General features: G+C 46.3%; 1 protein-coding gene across 1 annotated transcript; it reads left to right on the top strand.

Annotated features, from left to right (window-relative positions):
* The first annotated feature begins 132 nt into the window (after positions 1–132).
* LOC309715278 (uncharacterized protein) lies at positions 133–21,191 on the top strand. Its single transcript, XM_082548274.1, has 6 exons — positions 133–249; positions 3,894–3,972; positions 13,314–13,610; positions 19,030–19,152; positions 19,236–19,331; positions 20,012–21,191. The coding sequence occupies exons 2-6, from the start codon at positions 3,927–3,929 to the stop codon at positions 20,056–20,058; spliced, it is 609 nt and encodes a 202-aa protein (XP_082404400.1). The 5' UTR covers positions 133–249; positions 3,894–3,926; the 3' UTR covers positions 20,059–21,191.
* Positions 21,192–21,822: the final 631 nt, after the last annotated feature.

Raw genomic sequence — 21,822 nt, 5'->3', positions numbered from 1 at the left:
TTTGTACCTGAAGGCTGTGAACTCCCACTGAGGATGTGCACTCAGAGTGTGAGGAGCCTGTCACGGGACTCAGACCACTGCAATAAAAGCAGCACTCACCCCGCCACAATAAGAGCCCGGCACTGACTTTGATGTGCAGACGTGAAACTGTGGGCGCTTTCTTCCTCACTCTGTCACTGCGCTGCTGTCTGACCTTCACACTGATCCTCTGCAGCTCACCTGCTCTTTGACACCCTCTGACTCTCACAGGTAGGACCTCCATCATCTCTTCTTCTTCTTCATGTGCTCCTGTGGCTGTTTGGAGGAGTTGGGCATGTTCTCAGAGAGGCTCAGAGTCTGTGTGAGGAAACGATCCTCACGACTAACACCAGCCTCCACGCCACCGTCAGCACACTCAGACACTTCAGACAGAAACCAGAGTTTAGGAAACTGGAATCATTTGGAGTTTTTACAGAAGGAACTACAATCTAATAAGATCTAATAGCAGGAGCCTGTGATGAAGTGTGACAGCACGGTGAGTCTGAGCAGGTTCAACTTCATCTGTCTGACAAACGGACGTCCACATGACCGACAGCCTTTATTAATTCTGCTTTGGACTAAACACCCTGTACATGATTATAAAGAAGAGTCAGACTTTATTATGTCAACTAATAAATAATTAAATTCAAACATTTCAACTGAAACAGTCAACTAGAAACTGGACTGACAAACTGTGAATCAATAAAAGTATAAACTTAAGTATTGTCATTGTGCAGTTGCTTTCACGGCGACATTAGGTAGCAAAACAACAAAGATGCAAAAGTGTAGAAACCAATATAAGAAGTTTGAGTTACAGGAAACACTGTGGGGCTGTGTACAAGGGCACCATGATAAAATATAATGAACAAGGCTGGAAGTGCTGTGGTCACTGAGGAGAAGGAGACTACAGAGCTAGAAACTAAAGAAAGAAAGTAACGTAGATGAAACGTGAACACGACGTCAGGGAGCTTCTTCTTCTTCTCTTCCTGAACATTAACCCTTTGCCAAAGTCCTTCAGGGTGTCTTTAACTGCTTCCTGTCTGGATCCGCCTCTGTGCTGGTTTCCTGCAGGGATCACTGATGCTGTGATGACACGATGTCTCATTTGTTCTGCGTTCTTTAAAGAACCTTTAGAACGCGTCGGTAACATCAGTGTGGCCGACTCTCTGCTCTCAGTTTGACATGAGTTCAGGTTTCCACGGTTACAGGGATGAAGGAGACGTGTCTCAGAGACAGTCGTCATCAGCAGCTCTGCAGCTGGACCTGATCGAACAGCAGAGCCCAGATGTTCCAGATGTTGGGCTGAGCTGTGAGGGATCCGGGGAAGGTCGTCCCATCATCACTGCAGTGCTTTTACTATCAACACATTTCAAACACACACAGATCCAGCTGTGTTCAAACCTCAGTTTCGATCAGCTGATTCCCATAAATGCACAGAGCTGATAGCATGATGCTAACTCTGACCTCCGACCCTGAAGACAGAGCACAGCTGTGCACAGATGTTTGTGACTGTGAAACACGGACGCAGTGTGGAGACGTTCCTGTCACAGGGCTGATGCTGCCGAGCAGCGCTGACCACACGCTCCACTCTCACTTCCCCTCATGTCTGAGAGAGAGGCTGTGGTTTATTAATACACACTGAGGTGTGGGGGCAGTCATCGAACAGGGGCATTGAGACCCCTCTGCAGTCTCACAGCACGGTGAGGGGGGGGCAGTCTCTACACCTTCACCTGAATAGACTGAAACCAGCGAGGGCTCAGCAGCAGCCTCACTGAGCATGCTCCGTGCATGCTGCAGGGCTCACTTCCTGTTCATGTGTCAGAGTGACACCGCAGGCCCACAGGCCCCATTTCAGTCTCAGCGTGAGTTTACTTCCCCTCTGACCGCAGCGAGCTTCAACTTCTATGTTACATTATATTACATTTACATCATGGCTATATTTATATTATGATTATGTTTGTCACTGCTGGCTTTTTGTCACTCTGAGGTGCTGTTGCCATGGCACCCAGACTCAGCTTTCATACTGGTTTTATCCCCATGGATGATCTCCGAGCCACCACAGCTCACTGCTGAGACCCCCTCTCAGGTCTGGCACCAGGACCCGACCCGGGTTCACCCTCATATGAGGAGAGATGATTAATCTTACCTGAGAGTGTCCAGAGGATAAACGAACAGAGGGAATGATTGATTGATTGATGGATTGATGGATTGATGGATGAAGGATGGATGGATGGATGGATGGATGAAGGATGGATGGATGGATGGATGGATGGATGAAGGATGGATGAAGGATGGATGGATGGATGGATGGATGGATGGATGGATGGATGAAGGATGGATGGATGGATGAAGGATGGATGAAGGATGGATGGATGGATGGATGGATGGATGGATTGATGGATTGATGGATGGATGGATGGATGGATGGATGGATGAAGGATGGATTGATGGATGGATGGATGGATGGATGGATGGATGGATGGATGGATGGATTGATGGATGGATGGATGGATGGATGGATGATGGATGGATGAAGGATGGATGGATGGATGGATGGATGGATGAAGGATGGATTGATGGATGGATGGATGAAGGATGGATGGATGGATGGATGGATGGATGGATGAAGGATGGATGGATTGATGGATGGATGGATGGATGGATGGATGAAGGATGGATGGATGGATGGATGGATGGATGGATGGATGGATGGATGGATGGATGGATGGATGAAGGATGGATGGATGGATGGATGAAGGATCGATGGATGGATGATGGATGGATGGATGGATGGATGGATGATGGATGGATGGATGGATGGATTGATGGATGGATGGATGAAGGATGGATGGATGGATGGATGGATGGATGAAGGATGGATGGATTGATGGATGGATGGATGGATGGATGGATGGATGGATGGATGGATGGATGGATGGATGAAGGATGGATGGATGGATGGATGGATGGATGGATGGATGGATGGATGGATGGATGAAGGATGGATGGATGGATGGATGAAGGATCGATGGATGGATGATGGATGGATGGATGGATGATGGATGGATGGATGGATGGATGAAGGATGGATGGATGGATGGATGGATGGATGGATGGATGGATGGATGGATGAAGGATGGATGGATGGATGGATGGATGATGGATGGATGGATGGATGGGTGAAGGATGGATGGATGGATGGATGGATGAAGGATGGATGGATGGATGAAGGATGGATGATGGATGGATGGATGATGGATGGATGAAGGATGGATGGATGGATGGATGGATGATGGATGGATGAAGGATGGATGGATGATGGATGGATGAAGGATGGATGGATGGTAGCAGGGTGTCACCATTAGACCAGGTGATGCGGGTGATGTCACGTACAGGCTGAGGTTACCTTGAGTGATCTTTAAGGACACAAGCTACAGGGGTGGCTGTAGCTCAGGTGGTAGAGCAGCTACTAACTGGAAGGTTGGTGGGTCGATCCCAGTCTGCTTCAGTCTGCATGCCAAATATCCTTGGCCAAGAATCCATGTGTGTATTAATGTTAGTTAGACAGCACTACAAACTTAGAGAAGTGCTGGTGTGATTGGGTGAGTGAACGAGTTGTGTACAGCACTTTGAGTGCTCAGATAGAGCTGTATAAGAACCAGTCCATTTACCAAACACTCAAAGGGTCATCTGAGGAGAAGCAGCCCTGAATATAACACAGACTGACCACAGGCTCAGAGCAGAAAGCAGATGTGAGCAGTGACCTATGAGAGCTGTGGTTTAGGTCACATGACCAGGAAGAGCCACAGACACTGCAGCTGTATTTATAAAAACACACTCTCTGACCACTTAAAGTGTCTGTTTCCTTTTTACAGTGACTGACAGCTGAGGGGGCGGAGCCTGCAGCCATGTTGGTGGTGGTGTGGTTACTGATGATGATGATGAAGAGTGACGGTCAGTGACCTCGGCTTCTTTGAACAAACACAAAGGTTCAGATTATTAATGACCCTGATCACAGACGCAGCCAATGATCAAACAGCTCACAGAGCCAATCGTGACAGGCCGTCGAGGTTAAAGGCAGAAACGAGTGTTCAGCAAACACCTGAAACAGTTTGTGGGATGCACTTTACACACGCACACACACAGTACGTTACTGCAGAAGGTTTTTGGTTATTAGTTTTGACAGTCCACCGTCTGGACAGCTCCCGTCTCAGCTGATCCCAGCCTCGCCTCCGCTCCTCTCCCGTCTCACTAAAAAGGGGAAGCAAAGATGTTACTCCCCTCGAGTCGTAATAAAGCTCAACTTGTTCTTTGTGTTTTAACTGACATTTATTTCGGACAGGAGGATTCTTCGACATGCCTTCACATGTAATGATGTCCAACCACAGCCGATACAATGCCGTCAGAACTCATTGGCCTCACTCAAAGGGAATAAAACTTTAATCCTTACATCGTGGGGAGGTCCAAAAAAGGCACTCTTTTATTTGTCTTACTGTGGACGTGCAAACCTCGTGGCTCGTCTCAATTAGCTTGCTGAGTGTGCCAGCCAAAAAATACCCTCTTAGCAACAACAGACGGAACTATAGAAAAGGTTCCTATCTAATTGCACAATTAGTAAAAATAACACATTTAAACATATAAATCCAGTGAACAAAACATGAATTACTATTGATTTATTTCTGAATATTTCAACTACTAATTGTTTCAACCTTACATATCTAATAAAATGAACTTAAATGCGAGAGTTGCCTATGACGGCAGCTACACTCCCACCAAATCACTTGTGATTTCCACCCATGAACTTATGAAATGTAAACTAATCAACTTCTAATAGTGTCACAGTCTTGTGTATAGGTCTGTCAAGTAGAACTGGTTTACTCAGTCTCTTTCCATGGTCATCTAACAATGAGTCACTCATTAACAGTTGTACTTTGCGTATACATCCATCTTCACTCGGGTGTATGGCAACAACTTTGGCCAACTTCCAGTCATTTCTTGATGCTTGGTCATCTTGTACGATCACTATGTCATTGATCTTTGCATTTCTGTTTGTTTTGTGCCACTTTTGTCTTTGTTGTAGGCTCAATAAGTACTCTTTCTTCCATCTGTGCCAAAATTCATTGGCCAAGTACTGAACTCTACGCCATCTTTTGCGAAGATACAAATCTTCCTTTACAAAGTCTCCTGGTGGTGGCAGTATTACTGACGTCTTCATGGTCAACAGAAGATTAGGTGTAAGTGGCTGAGGTCCAGTAGGATTGTTGAGTAAATGTGGGGTGATAGGTCTGCTGTTAACTATCGCCATCACTTCATAAAGATAGGTTCTTAGAGATGAACTGTCCAATGATCTGGATGACTGATCCAGAATGGTTGTCAATACACTTCGGATCGTACGAATTTGCCTTTCCCAGGCTCCACCCATATGACTGGCAGAGGGAGGATTCATCACAAACTCACAGCCTAGCTGTTTCAAACTTTCCTGATCCATTTCCTTTAATGCTTCCAGAAACTCACGTCTGGCTCCAACAAAATTGGTGCCTTGATCTGACTGCAACTGACGTACATTCCCATGCAAAGCGATGAAAGAACGCAGTGAGTTTAGAAAAGCGTCGGTTGACATATCATCAAGTAGCTCTATGTGCACCGCACGAGAGCATAGACAGGTAAACAGAAGCCCGTAACGCTTCAGTTCTTTTCTTCCTTCTTTAATGTAGAATGGGCCGAAACAATCCATCCCACAATACGTGAAGGGAGGGGTGGTCTCCATTCTCTCACTTGGTAGGTTTGCCATCTTTTGCTCTTCTGCTCGACGTCTGAATTTCCTGCACTTAATACAGTTGTAGATAAAGGATGATACTGCTTGACTGCATCCTAGTATCCATATTCCGTTCGATCTCAGCTCATTTATCGTCATGCCCCGTCCTTGATGTTTCACCCGCTGATGATAGTGATCAATCAGTAACTTTGCGATATGGCAAGTCTTTGGTAAGATGACCGGGTGCTTGACGTGTGGCTGCAATGTAGAACGCTCTAATCTACCTCCCACTCTAAGAACACCCTTCTTATCCAGGAAGGGATCGAGTCGATAGAGTCTATTTGTTCTGTCCTTGGGTAGATCCTTTCGCGTTTGAAGTGCCTTGATTTCCTTGCAGAAGATTGATCTTTGTACAATGGATATGACTTTAAGCTCGGCTTCTTTCCTTTCTTCAAGGTTAGTGGCTTTATTGCTTCTCCTTTCCAAGCCCTTAAACTCTTTCACAAATCTGAGAAGTCTTGCCATAGCTTTGACCAACCTTGACCAACTGGAGAATTTCAGAAAACGTTCTGCCAAAGAATTTGTTTCTGTAGTTGTATGGAGTACAACAACTTTGCGTACTTCTGGATCCTCTGCATCAAGTTTCCCCACCTTGACTTCTTCGTGGGGAAGTTTCTCTTGCCAAAGAAAACTTGGACCACTAAACCAGTTGGAGGTAATGAGGTCTTTGGCCTTCAGTCCGCGCGAGGCATGGTCTGCTGGATTGAGATCTGATACCACAAACTTCCATTGCATCGGTTGAGTGCTTTGCTTAATACGCTGAATGCGATTTGCAACGAAAACATGGAAACGTCTCGCATCGTTGTTGATATATCCCAAAACAACTTGAGAATCTGTCCAGAAGAATTCTTGAGCATCTTCTAGCTCCAACTCTGCTTTGAGCATGTCACTAATCCGCACTGCTACAACTGCTGCAGACAGCTCCAATCTTGGCACCGTAGTAACCTTCGTGGGTGCTACTCTGGACTGGCAAAGACAAGAGTGCAGTGGACTTGTCCTGCTTCACTGACAGCTCTCAGGTACGTACAAACACCATACCCTGAAACACTTGCATCTGAGAAATGGTGAAGCTCGTACTTCTGAACTGTTTGAAAATCCTTTGGCACGTAACATCTGTCAATTTTGACATCTGCTAGATTTTTTAGATCCAACAACCAGGACTCCCACCGTGACTTCAGATCGCTTGTGAGTGGTTCGTCCCAATCTGCTTTCTCTCGACACATTTGCTGTAGTATCTGCTTCCCAAGTAGAACAAAAGGTGCCACAAAGCCAAGTGGATCGTAAATAGAGGCTACTGTGGACAACACTCCTCTTCTGGAAAGTGGCTGCTCGTTCACAACTACTCGAAACTGGAAATGATCCGAGTCGATGCACCATTTGACACCTAGCCTAGGGCTCTTTCAATTTGTTGCTCGCCCAGTGACAAGTCTTTTCTTACTGTTTCTGCACAGTCTTCTTCTGGCAGCGAATTAAGCACTTGCTTCCTGTTTGAAACAAACTTGTGAAGTCGCAAGCCTCCTGTGCTGCAAAGTTCCTTTGCTTCCTTCACCAAACGAATCGCCTCTTCTTCTGAGTGGAAACTGATAAGACCATCGTCCACATAAAAATTTCGCTCAATGAATCTTATGGTAGCTTCACTGAACTTGCCTTGACCTTGTGCAGCAATATACTTGAGACCAAAGTTCGCACAGGCAGGGGAAGAAGCAGCTCCAAACAAGTGTACGCGCATGCGATAGACAGATGGAGTAGAGTTGAAGTCTCCATTGTCCCACCACAAGAAGCGAAAGTAATTTTGATCTTCTTCTCTGACTCTGAATTGATGAAACATGCGCTCAATGTCGCACATCACTGCAACTGGACCTTTCCGAAATCGGCACAGGACCCCCACCAGAGAGTTGGTTAACTCTGGCCCTGTAAGCAGGTAGTCGTTCAAGGACACCCCTCCGTACTTTGCTGAACAATCAAACACCACTCTTATTTTGCCAGGCTTTTGAGGATGATACACTCCATGGTGTGGAATGTACCAGGCAGGGCCTTTGTCCAAGTCTATAGAGGGAACTCTTTCTGCATCACCACGCTCTATAGTCTCTCTCATGAACTCTGTGTAGTCTTTGTGGTATTGTTTGTCCTTCTCAAATCTTCTCTTCAAATTTTTGAGTCTGTGTTCTGCACAGCTCCGGTTGTTTGCCAGACTTGGTCTGTCTTCCTTAAATGGCAAAGGTAACTCACAGTGTCCATCTGCTTTCATCTTCACTCCTTCTTCCATTATGGAGATGAACCTTAAATCTTCTTGTGAGAAGTGTGAATCTTCCACCTTTCTTTCATTGAAGTCGGACTCGAGCACTTTAATTACATCTGCAGATGTGACCACCTCTTTGACTTGTGTGCGACAGACGTATTGCACTTCTTTGACCAACTGCTCAGCTGACTGATTGGGTGTCACTTCCTTGACAATGATCTTGTGGCTACATCCTATGGCGTCCCCATAGTCAACACATGGATTAGTTCCTCCAACTATTGTCCAGCCAAGGTCTGTTCTTTGGGCAAAAGGTTCATTATCTTTTCCCGCCACAACTTCTCTGGGTACCAACACTTGTGAACAATTGTAACCAATGAGCAGGCCTACGTCACATTCAATCAGTGGAGCGATTTCTTCAGCCAGGTGCTTTAAGTGTGGCCACGCTCTTGCTGTCCTTTGTGTGGGAATATGACTCAAATTCGCAGGAATAAACTCTCTTGTGTATGTCACAGGAAGAGGAATTCTCCTTGAAGAAGAGAAACCTCTGACCTACAACCCAGACAGCCTTTGACTTGGTACCAAAGTGTCTTTAGAAGACATTGTCGAGAGCTTTAACTGCACACATTTCTTCTCCGCATCCAGAGCATCTGCCTTTTCCTTCAAGACGAATGTCGTGTCACTTTGGCTATCAAGAAGAGCATAGAGAAGAATCTCATGTTCAGGATTGCTTGTTGTGGATAACCAAACTGGAATGATTGTAGATGTGAGATTACTTCTGTCACTTTGAATCACACGGTTTGATATTGCTTCACTTGGTGCTTCCTGGGTTTGGTTTCTCTACTCTCTTTATTGCCTTCCATCTCTTTCATTTGTGGTTCATTGTCACTTTCCTTTTCTTTCTTTTTCTTTGAGGTTTTGTCTCGTTCCTCATGCAAACATGTCGGGTGTTTCCCTTTACATGTGTCACACATCTTTCTCTTTTCACATTTCTTTGATTGGTGTCCAAAGCCTAGGCATCCAAAGCACAGTCCCCTAGTTTGCACAAACTTGACTCTTTCACTCAAGACCTTGTCCATAAACTTCCTACATGTGTGAATGCTATGATTTGAGCTTTCACAAAACACACATTTTTTTGTGTTGGACGTCTCTTCTGCAGCACTCACTAGCACCTTCGCTCCAACACTTCTTGTCTTGGAAGATTTCATTTTCTCTGAGTCACCTGCTTTGAGTGCATGAAGCGATGTTACTGGATTGCACGCAATCTTGGCTTCTCTCGCAATGAAGTCAACAAAGTGGCTAAATGTTGGAAAAGAACCATCTTGTTCTTCAATTTCAATGACCTTTCGATTCCATCTTGCTGACAACCAATCAGGTAGCTTGCTTAGCATTCTCTGATTCTCATTGCAGTCATTCAAAACTTCAAGACCTTTAACCTGAAGCATGGCCGCTTCACATCCTCTGAGAAAATCTGAAAATTCTCGAAGTTCAACGCTATCCTTGTTCCCAATCCTTGGCCATGATGTCAACTTATCTCTGAAAGCCTTGGTGATTACAAATGAACTTCCATATCTTTCCTCCAAAATGTTCCATGCTGAGTAATAAGCATGCTCTGTTCCCAACAGAAAATAACTCTCAACAGCCTTTCTCGCCGGTCCTCCAACATACTTGTGAAGATAGTAAATCTTTTCATTCACTGGGATGTTCTTCCTGTCTATCAGCATTTGAAACGACATTTTCCAATCCTTGTACTTGAGAGGATCTCCGTTGAAGACTGTAGGTTCTGGTACTGGTAGGCGACTTATATGAATGGACTCAGCTAGTGCTTGGGCCAATGTTGTGGTACTATCTTCCTGTTTGCTTTCTCTTGGTTGTGACCTTGAGTTGGCCTGTGGCATATCAAACGGCTCTGCATTTGCATTAAGTTGCGAATGTGCAAACTGATTCATCGGTTTAGCTGTGACATTTCTCCGTTTGCTCCTTTCATGCAGAAGGTCTGATATTTCTTCATCTGAGTTTCCTTCTTCATTTTACACTTTCAAACGTGCTTTAGCAGCATTCATTCTCTTTACTGTTTCTAGCCTTTCAAGCTCTCTTCGCTTTTGCTCTAAGGCCTTCTGTTTCTCAGCATTCTCTGCTTCAAGGATTTCAAGTGCCTTTCGTTCACTTTCCAATTCCTCCATAATCTTCAGAGTTGCTTCAGTAGCCGCAAGCTCTGCAGCTGCTTCTTGCCTCTTTACAGACAACATACTTGAGCTTCTTGATTGCCTGCTATTCGAACCTTTGGATCTTTGAGAGGCGGCAGAATTGAATGCTGATCCTATATCACTCCAGTGAACCATTCTCTCAGAAAGTTCTTCGTCTTCTTCTGCTGCTAATTTTTCTTGAGCTAGCTTTATCATCTTTTGAGAAACCGCATCACAGGTGTCCACTCTGCGGCGAGTGTCTGCATCAGGAGTTTCATGATTGCGCAGTTCATCATAAACTTGTTTCACTTCTGCCGAGGTATGTTCAACTCGGCCGATAAGCTCTTTAAGTTTTGCACTAACAGGTTCTTCAAGTGCCCTTTTGCCTTGTTTTGCAACAACTTTCCACATTTCATAACTGACTTTAAAGCGAGCTTGAAGCTTGTTCACCTTTTCATCATGTAGTGCTTGGCCCCTTTCAGTGAACTTCTTAACTCTTTGACTTTTCCTCAAACTTCCTTCTTTAGTAGCTTTACTTGTGCATGGTTCTGGCAAACTACTTCCTTCTTTAAAGGCTTCTTGCTGCTCCACAGCTTCAGTGTCACAGCCTTCTTGCTCCATGTCACAGACAGTCAAAGGTATTATACTACACTCAAGTCACCTAGGTCAACTTAAATACGTGAATAGTCACCTTATGAAGCACCTAGGACCTTAAATTGCTTTACTTTAAAGAGTCAACTTAAACGTATGTCACAAACTCTTAAACCAAAATAGTAAATTGCCCTTCACTTGTAGTAAAACAGAAAGTAACCTTCAATGTCAAACAAAATACTATAATGTGACCTTTAAATATCTAATGCAGTCTTAAAAAGAAGCAAACCCTTATAATCAACTTAAACGTACCTTAATTACAGTTACTTAGCATAAACAACAATAATATGAGCTTAAACTTTTACTCCAAACCACCACACTTCCCCCTTCATTACTTGACAGAGTCCCTTTAAGATGAGCTAAAGAAATCTACTCTTCACATTTAACTTGTATAAACGTGTTACTTCTTTGTAGCTTAACCAAGCTGCACCGCTGGACTCTGGTTGCTTTATGAGATGTTTGTGTGTGTGTTTGAGTGTCTTTGATGCTTGAGAGAGACGCGAGCTTAATCACGTGACCCGGCGCGCTGTCGGCTCGGCTCAGCTCCGCTCCCGCTCGGCTCCGCTGCGGCAGACCTCTTTCTCCTTCTCTCTCCTCCAGCACGAAGCAGGCTGAGTTCTGACTGTTACTCCCCTCGAGTCGTAATAAAGCTCAACTTGTTCTTTGTGTTTTAACTGACATTTATTTCGGACAGGAGGATTCTTCGACATGCCTTCACATGTAATGATGTCCAACCACAGCCGATACAATGCCGTCAGAACTCATTGGCCTCACTCAAAGGGAATAAAACTTTAATCCTTACATCGTGGGGAGGTCCAAAAAAGGCACTCTTTTATTTGTCTTACTGTGGACGTGCAAACCTCGTGGCTCGTCTCAATTAGCTTGCTGAGTGTGCCAGCCAAAAAATACCCTCTTAGCAACAACAGACGGAACTATAGAAAAGGTTCCTATCTAATTGCACAATTAGTAAAAATAACACATTTAAACATATAAATCCAGTGAACAAAACATGAATTACTATTGATTTATTTCTTAATATTTCAACTACTAATTGTTTCAACCTTACATATCTAATAAAATGAACTTAAATGCGAGAGTTGCCTATGACGGCAGCTACAAAAGACGTCATCAGCCCCAAACTCCATCAGCTGTGTTCCCACCTGCCTCTCCAGCACCGCCCCGTTGAGCTCACTGCACCGCTCCTCCGCCACACAGTTCTGATATGAAACATGAGCAGCAGACCTCAGAGCTCTGACAGGAACACCATCAGACCAATAGAGAATCATAATAAAGCTTCCTGTCACGGTCACCCAGCGTGCTCAGTTCAGTGTGACTGCTGCATTTTACGATGGCTCGAAGCTCAGTGTGGTTCAGTTTTTCTCTGGTAGCTTGTTTCCTGTTCCTGCTCTCGTGTCTGTGGTCGTGCCCAAATTCATGGGCTGCATCCTCCTGAGGCCGCATTTGTAGTCCGATTACGTCACAGCAACACGACGAAGGCTGTCCAAATCCGTAGACTCCACCAGATGCAGCCGACAAATGCGTCCTCCTTTTCCCCGAATTTGAAGGATGGGTGGGGTGTGTCCTTCGTCGCCTCTTTGTTACTTCGGAAACATGGCTCGAACAATTTCTCTTCAACGACGTAATCCGATAACAACGATCTCTTTACCGTCGGCTTCCCGTGGCTGTCATGCGACCGGCTACTGCAGTTAATAATACAACAGCTTCTTGCCATTTTTGTGTTTCTTTTTATCGCTGTGTGACTGTTTTCATGTGAAAGCCTGCGTGCGCTAGTACCTCTTGGCACGAGTTCCCAGAATCCTTTGCGGTTTTACCCCTGAATGACGTCACATTTTCGATCTCTATTTATTGTCAGTCTTGCCTTGTTCTTGGTTTTGTTCTCTCCTGCTGTGTCTTTGCATGTTTCTCTGGTAGCTTCCAAGTTTTTCTAGTTCTCAGTTTCTAGTTTTTTCTCAAAGCGCTTTACATTTTAAGGTAAAGACACTACAATGATAAAGAGAAAACCACAACAATCAGACGACCCCCTATGAGCGAGCACTTGGCAACAGTGGAAAGGAAAAACTCCATTTTAACAGGAAGACTCCTCAGGTACCCCCACCCTGGGGGTGAGGGGAAAATGAGTCGATGAACTGGGATCATTAAATTTCAGCAAAACATGAAAGAACAGGTTACTACAACTACAACTCCCAAGATCCACTTCTCTGATGACAGCCAATCACAGAGCTCTGTGTCTGCAGAACACAAAACTACAAAAATACCCTAAAAATCTAACCAATCAGATGCTGGTCTGATTTATAAGCGCAGCAGCAGGGGTTCATGGGTAATGTAGTGTTTGCATAAATGGTTATAACGGGACTGAAAATGAAATGTTTGTGACCTTTGACCCCAGCTAGCGCTGCAGACATCATCAGAGTGTCTGCCAACAGCAGCACGAGAGTCATGCTGGCCTCAGGCCTGCAGGGGGACCCGAGGGCACGCGGGTACGACGTCAGGTGGACTCAGATCCCTCACCTGCTGCTGAACTGGAACCGGAGCACGTGCTCCCACGGACGCTGCTCGATGCTCTCTGACGGCTCGCTCGAGTTCAGCCGACTTCAGACCCAAGACTCCGGAAACTACACGCTGGAGGTGTTTGATAAGACTGGGTCGAGACTGCAGACCAAAGACTTCCTGCTGCAGGTGACAGGTGAGCCATTAGACTTCCTGTCTTTGTTATTGCATCACATCCTGCTGAGAGGAACACACTGCAGTGACTGAAGACACAGGAGGGTGGTACACAAAGTACCACACTTTTACTGTCATACGTGTACAAATACGTACATATGTACATGTCACTTCACCAAGCAGTACATATTATTAGAGTCAGGTATATTTCTACCATGCAGTACTTCCAATCCAACTTTATTTATAGAGCAGATTAAAAACAGCATGGCTGTCTCAATAAAAGAGATAAAGGGGGAAAACTGTAAAAACAGCACGGTTGACCAAAGTGGTTTCCAGTAAAAACAGTCAGATTTTAAAACCATACATTAGACAGACAAAGAAAATTAAATAACAAAATAAATAAATACATGAAAAAAATAAAAATGAATCATTAAATATTAATTCATGAATAAAATATACAATAAATAGAATTAACTAAGTAAAGAAGATTAAAAGAAACCAAAAACTGACTAAGACTGACTACAAGCTGACTATGACTCCTAAAAAGCCTCAGAAAAAAGTTGTTTTTGAAAGTTATTCGAAGATTTCAAGTGTTGGGGCCAACCTAATATGGAGGGGGGCTTATTCCATGATCTGGGGGCCACAACAGTGAAAGCTCAGTGCCCCGGTGTTTCAATCTAGTCATGGGGACAGCGATGAGCGACTGGTCAGCTGAATCTGAGAGACAGGTGTAGAAGTTCTGACAGGTAAGAAGGAGCCAGGCCATTTAAATCTTTTAAAGAGGCAAGAACAGGGGTAATGTGCTCACGTTTGTCTCTGTCAGCAGGCGAGCAGCAGCATTCTGGACCATTTGCATGATTTTAACAGGAAGAAACCTCCTGCAGAACCAGGCTCAGGGAGGGGCGGGGCCATCTGCTGTGTTTGGTTGGGGTGGGAGAAGGAAGACAGGATAAAGACATGCTGTGGAAGAGAGACAGAGGTTAATAACAGATATGATTCAATGCAGAGAGGTCTGTTAACACATAGTGAGTGAGAAAGGTGACTGGAAAGGAAACACTCAATGCATCATGGGAATCCCCCGGCAGCCTACGTCTATTGCAGCATAACTAAGGGAGGATTCAGGGTCACCTGGTCCAGCCCTAACTATATGCTTTAGCAAAAAGGAAAGTTTGAAGCCTAATCTTGAAAGTAGAGATAGTGTCTGTCTCCTGAATCCAAACTGGAAGCTGGTTCCACAGAAGCGGGGCCTGAAAACAGGACTCTTGCTGCAGCATTTTGGATTAGCTGAAGGCTTTTCAGGGAGTTTTTAGGACATCCTGATAATAATGAATTACAGTCGTCCAGCCTGGAAGTAATAAATGCATGAACTAGTTTTTCAGCGTCACTCTGAGACAGGATATTTCTAACTTTAGAGATGTTGCACAAATGGAAGAAAGCAGTCTTACATATTTGTTTAATATGTGCATTGAAGGACATGTCTGTGAAGGTTCTCAATCATCCAGGTGATCGTAGTCTAAGGAGCTTGGAAAGAAAAGCGTCTGGACTTTAAGAAGACGTTTCATCCGAGAAGCTTCTTCAGTTCTGCGGTCAAATGGCAATAGTGCTAACCACCGTGCAGCTTGTGGGGATAGGTTAATTGGATAATCCAAATTGCCACTAGGTGCGAATGTGCGAATGAATGTGAGTGCAAATGGTTGTCTGTCCCTGTGTGATGGCCCTGCGACAGACTGGTGACCTGTCCAGGGTGTACCCCGCCTCTCGCCCTATGACAGCTGGGATAGGCTCCAGCGCCCCCCGCGACCCTGAAAAGGATAAGCGGAAGCGGATGGATGGATGAATGGATAATGGATTGCATTTATATAGCGCTTTTCGAGACCCTCAAAGCACAGAACACTTCAGGACGTTGACCAAGAGGCCAACGACAGAGACAAAACAGTTCAGGGGGCTGGCCGGGAGGAAAGCGGCGGCTTAGGCAAAGCAAGTCCAGATGCCAACCTTGCAGAAAGCAGTGGTGACATGAAAACGGTCCAGAAGGTGACAGCGTATCAGGGCCAGCAGGTGTGGGGACCTCTGGCAGAGAAGAGGTGGAGCAGCCCCTGGCAGATGAGCAGCCGGCAACATGGCTGCTGCAGGCGATGGATGTGGTTGCGCTGATGGCTTGATGGACTCTCCTGAGCCTCCGACAGCTGGACGGGCCCCTTGGACCCTCAGAGTGCCCAGCGGAGACAGACGCAGGGCCAGCAGGTGTGGAGACCTCTGGCTGAGGCTACGCTAACTGCTGCTGCACAGCGCACACAGCTGGCTTGAGACGCAGCTGTCAGGAGACCTGGGTCTTCAAACCAGAGTTTTGAGTTTTCATAATTATTGATTTTTGCTTTTGATATTATTTATCTTTTCTAGTCTTTTAGTTTCTTCTTTAGAGTCCTGCTTTCTGTTTTCCGTCTGTGTTCCTTAGTTGCTGTCTCCCCTTGTCAAGTCTGCGTCTCTGTGTTATGTTTCCTGTTTTACTTTGAAGTCCGTGTCTCACGTTATTGTATCAGGTTTTGCTTCCCTGTCTTGTTAGCACTGATTTGTCCCTACTGTGTCTCCCATTCACTGATTGCTCCCTCTGTGTATTTAAGCCCTGTGTTTTCCTTTGTCCGTGTCGCGAGCAACCCTTATCTCTTCTCATCTCTCTACCCTTATCTCTTCTCATCTCTCTACCCTTATCTCATCTCTCTACCCTTATCTATACTGTGGTCTGGCTGCCTGCGTGAGTTTATTTTGTGGTTTTTAGTTGTGTTACGTTTGAGATCAGCATTAAAGCTGGTTTTGAGTTCACATTTTGCCTCCGAGTGTCTGCACTTTGGGTACCCGCACCACCACTCCTGCCTGCACACAGCCTCACTTGACAGCAGCGGCTGGGGCTGTCCAATGCAGGCAGTCTGTCCGGGCAGTGCCAGCCAGATGCAGTCCTCAGCTGTCTGAATGAGCTCACCAGAGCTTCCAGCTGAAGATAGAGGTAGCTGGGTTGACTCGCCCAAGCTCTGGCGAGCCAGTTCTTGAATCAGTCACATGGTACGGATGCCCGCGAGGGCTCGAACGTCACTGCACACGTAATCAAAGCAAGCCTTGATACGCGCTTCACGAAAACTCCCCTGAGATTACCCGACACACGCTTCGAAGCTTCGACACACAGGACACATCACAACCATGCGCCCCATCACCAACGATGATGACACCGCCTACAGAGATGAGGTCCAGCGACTGACCGAATGGTGTAGCTACAATAACTTCACCCTAAACACCAAGAAAACAAAGGAAGTGGTCATGGACTTCTGTAGAACAAGAACTGATCCCCTCCTCTCTCCATAAAAGGTGACTATGTGGAGAGGGTGCCCTCCTTTAAGTTCCTCGGCACCCACATATCTAAGGACCTATCTTGGTCCACAAACACATCAGCCCTGGTGAACAAAGCCCAGCAGCGCCTCCACGTCTTGAGGGTTCTGAGATGGAACAGGCTGCAGACTGATCTCCTGGTGTCCTTCTACTGAGCCACTATCGAGAGCGTGCTGGTGCACGCCATTACAGTGTGGTACGCTGGTTGCACAACAGCTGACAAGAAGAGACTCCAGAGGGTCATCAGAACTGCAGAGAAGGTGATCGGCTGTCCACTCTCCTCCCTGGACTTAATTGCCAGCTCAAGATGTCTCCAGAGCCAGGGCGATTATAAAGGACCGCCTCCATCTTAACCACCACCTCTTCAACATCCTGCCCTCTGGAAAAAGGTTCAGATCCATCAGGTGCAAAACCAACAGCTTCTTCCCGTGGGCTGTCAGAACAGACTTCTCCAATACATGCACTCTGTCGCTGCTATTGCTCCTGTGCAATATCTTACCATCCCTATCCTTAATGACCACGGCCCACCCTATTTATCATATTATATGATTGTGTATACACCCCCTTGTATACACAATGTTCCCTTTAGCTTATACATTGTGTATATAGTGTTTTTATATTGTTTATTTTCTTTATGTATATTGTTTTTTATTTTTGCACCTTTGTGGTCTTGCTATCTAATTTCGAGGTGCGGGGAACCGTACAATGATAATTAAGAGTGAAATCCTCACATCGGGAGTTCACAGACTCTGGAGTGACTGATACAGAATTAACAGGCTCAGCGTAGACTGACTGTAGAAATTAATCCAGGCTGAGTGTGCGAAAAACTTTCACTCACCACCAGGGTTTGCTCAGCGAGCGACGAGTAGTGGCGGCGTGAACACCGCTTTCTCTGGGAAGATGGAGGAACCGACAGACGGGGTAGCGTTACATCCGGCGGGCCGGGCAAGAAATCCTCCAGCAGTTGGAGCAGGTGAGCAGCCGTAGCTGGAGGGTGAAGGTGGAGGGTGTGGAGCCAAAAAGTACTGTATGAGGATGATTCAGCCATTGGTTGCATAGCTTATTCACAGTGTAAATAATGTCCTCCCGGAGCTCCTCTGATGGAGCGAATGCCGCTGCGTCCGCTGCGTGGTCGCATAGTTCAGTGCTGTGTTGCAGGTAAGATGAAGGACCCAAAACGCAGGACTCAGAAACAGGGGGGTGGGGGGGACTTAGGGCACAGTTTTGTTGCTGAACAACTCTTAAAACAATAAAAATGAGAAAAACAAACCAAAACCTCAAATGCAGAACTAGAAACTAGACTTCAAACAGGAACCTAGAAACTAAGAGACTCACTCCGGGAAAAAACAACCGGGACTCGACGAGAGTGCGCGCAGAAAAACGAGGGTACGACACAACACTGAGCTAAAATACACTGAGGGATAACGAGGGCACAGGAGGAGAGCACAGCTGGGAGTAATCACACATGAGACCAGGAGAAGCAAAACCAGAAACAGTGCCATGAGACACAGACTTTCAAATTAAAACAGGAAACACGGCATGCACAGACTGCATAGCAAAGTAGAAAACAGAAACCAAAAACATGATGGAATCCAAGATCAGTAATAATAACACCAAAAACCAAAAACACTCAGCGACCCAGAACCACGACACATACAGTGCAGCAGGTATATGTCCACCAGGAAACCAGAGAAACAAAGTAAAACAGGAAACAGCCCAAAAAGAACTGACCAATGACACACACACACTTCTTGATGATGATAATGATGAAGATAACCTGTGTGCAGGTGGACATTGTGTGGATGCCTGATCACAACTGTTACACAATAACACACATCACTGAAACACTCACAAACATGCCTTCATTGTAACGATCTGTGAGTCTGTGCGAGTCATGTGACCATCTGCTAGCTCACCTGTATAACTAATGCTGCTTCACAACCACGGTGTAAGCACCTAAGAAACTCAGACCAGGAGAGCTGCTGATGTTCAGCTGCTCCCTCTGCCACCACATGACGTCATCAGCTGTGATGTGAAGATCAGCTGTGTCTCTGTGTCCTCAGACCGCAGCAGCAGCCATGTGGTGTCTTCAGTGTCCGTCTGCGTCGTCCTGCTGGTTCTGTTGCTCTTCTTCATCGTGGTCTTCATCCTGAGGAAGAGGAGGGTTCAGAGGAAGAAAACCACAGGTATGGCAGCCAATCAGAGACAGCTCTGGCTCCACAGCAGATCGTTGATAAGGAGACCTGACTGAGTGATAATCTGCTCACAGGTCAGGAGGAGGAGAAGGAGGAGAACATTTATGTGGCGATGAGGAGGAACGAAGAAGAGGAGGAGGAGAAGAAACCGGAGGAAGAGCCCCTCTATGGTAGGCACACTCTGACCCTGATGGTAAAAGCACTTCAGTGATCAGTGTTCACAGTACAGACTGCAGTACCAGCAACTCGTCTGAGCGCGCAGTACAAACAGGAAGTGATCAGATAGACAAAGTAGAAACAATAGAAACAATAGAAATGCTGTGAAGCTCTCTCTGAGTTTGACCTCCATGCTGTTAGTTATTTGGAGCTCAGTTTTACTCTGGCTCCGCCTCCTCTGGCACTCTGTTATTTCAGTGAGCCATGGTGTTGTGATGTCATTATAAAGGTGAAGCTAGCAGCTACAGCCACCTGCGTCACCATCCACCTGTCAGTCACAGAGGCCACGCCCCCAATAATGCAAAAACGTGATTTAAACAGCTGTTGTGTGTATCAGGCTGTGAACAAGTTTATTGTAATATGGGAGTCTATGACGACTGACTCATTGCTGCCTCTGCTGGACACCAGAGGAACTGCAGGCTGGTGGATGGAGTTGAAATAAATATTCGCGTCATCAGCTCAGTGTGTTTAACTCTCTCATCATTCACAGCTTCATTAGAACCTAAACTATCATCGATCATCTCTGAGGTTAAAAATCTTTTGTGTCGTCAGTGATGAAGGACGGTTGTGTGTGAGGTCTGCTCTGCTCTGAGGGGATCACCGTTAGTAACATGAATCTTCTTGCTGTCCACAGTTCCCTTCAGTCCTACAGCTTCCTCCCAGCATGAAGACAGTGTCTAAGTGTGAGGACCAATCAGAGCCCAGCGTGTCTGCTCTGTATGGAAGCCTTTGAGGGACTTTATTAATTGGAGATAAACTATCTGAATTTCAGGAGCAGGACCACGCCTCCAAACACACCTCTTCCTGTTCCTACATATATTTGACCCCCCAGCTCTACAACGCCCCCTCCCCCTCCCCCATTAGTACATAGTCCCCTCTGAGCCTCCCCCAAGCTGCAGCTCACTTCATGTTTCCCAACAACCCGTCGGCGTGGTTTTCCCGTTGTTACGCTGCTCTGATGGGGTTTTTTTTTTGCCTGTCCCGTTTGGCTCTTTTGCATCAGAATTGTTGTCTAAAGGCAAAGAAAGATGCCCAACGGATTTACTTTACCAAACTGACCATCCCAGCCTTGCCATAATGGTCCATTTGATTCACCTTTTATTGTTTATTTTATTTTCACTTGCTGAATACGGGACAGACTTGACTGGGGGAAAGAAGGGGAGAAAGAAAGAGGGAAAGAGAAACAGCTGAGAAGAGGGACGGGGGAGAAGGGCAAAAGACAAAAACCAACAGAACGAGCAGAGAAAAAAAAATGCATATATCAATCACCTGGATCACCTGCTGAGAAAGAAAAAAGAAAACAAGCAGAAGAGAACAAGAGTAATAGAATAAACAGCATCACAATGATATATGGGAATATGACAGTAAATACTAAATGTTAAACATTATTGTGCAGCACATAAGATCAACAGAACACAGTGTGCTTTGAGGTAGGAGCCAAAAAGGGTGTAGTTTGTGGGTGTGATCACCCGTGTGTACACCTGTGAGCATGGACGCGCTTGTTTTTTTAAAAGGTTCCTTCATGTAATGATCTGCTAGAGGGTGTGGGGGGGGCCACAGCCCCGTCCTCCAGGGCATGAAGCAGGTATGGAGGAGATCAAAACTCCAGACATCCAGAGGCCCCCAGAACACAAGAGACCAAGGAAGACCAACAGAGGGGCAGCCGCGCCACTGTCCCAGAAAGAGCTGAGGAGAGTCCCAGATGAGGGCTCACTCAGCAGCCGCGGAGCAGAAGCCAGGGGGAGTTGCAGTGACGCGCCCGTGAGCTCCGCCGGCAGCCAGCCGCGCCTGAGTGACCGAGCCCCAGGCCGAGAGGCCGGGGGCACCCCACCTCTGAAGTGGCCCGAGCGAGCCCCAGGCTCCAGGCCCCGATAAGCGGCCGCCAAGGAGTGAGCCGGTGTGTACCTGGGCGCCCATCCCCGGACACAAAGAACCACCAACGCACCGATACCTGAGGGAGTCCGCCACTGGCAGGGGAAGTGGTGGTGGGGGGAGATAGGCCTCCAAACCTTGGAGGGCCTGAGATGTCCCCAGAGAGGTGGCGTCTGACACCCAACCTGACATATAGACACAGACATACAGGCACACACAGACACAAACATCCATTCCCACCCTCATGCTCTCATATGCACTTACTCCACACTCAACCAACGTGGAGACAGACATAAAGAGACGCTGTACACACGATCACACTCCCCAAGTGTACTCTACAAACCAGGTCTAGGTATCCTTGCCCCTGGAGGGGGGAACTGCACCCAGACCCAGGTGGTGTTACCCTTTTCCCTGCGGTGGGGAGAAGCAGACCGCTCCAACTCCGCAGCAGCAGGGAGGCCCCACACTCCAGACCGCAGTCGGACGGCCATCGGACGGCTCTGATGATGTTACCATGGAAACGTGGACTATATCTCAAGTTATTTGATGAAATGTGACTTTTCTGAAAGCAAC

The sequence above is a fragment of the Aulonocara stuartgranti genome, assembly GCF_965226115.1.
Source record: "Aulonocara stuartgranti genome assembly, chromosome: 10".
NCBI classification, from domain to species: Eukaryota; Metazoa; Chordata; class Actinopteri; order Cichliformes; family Cichlidae; genus Aulonocara; species Aulonocara stuartgranti.
This window is presented reverse-complemented; position numbering and strand designations above follow the sequence as displayed.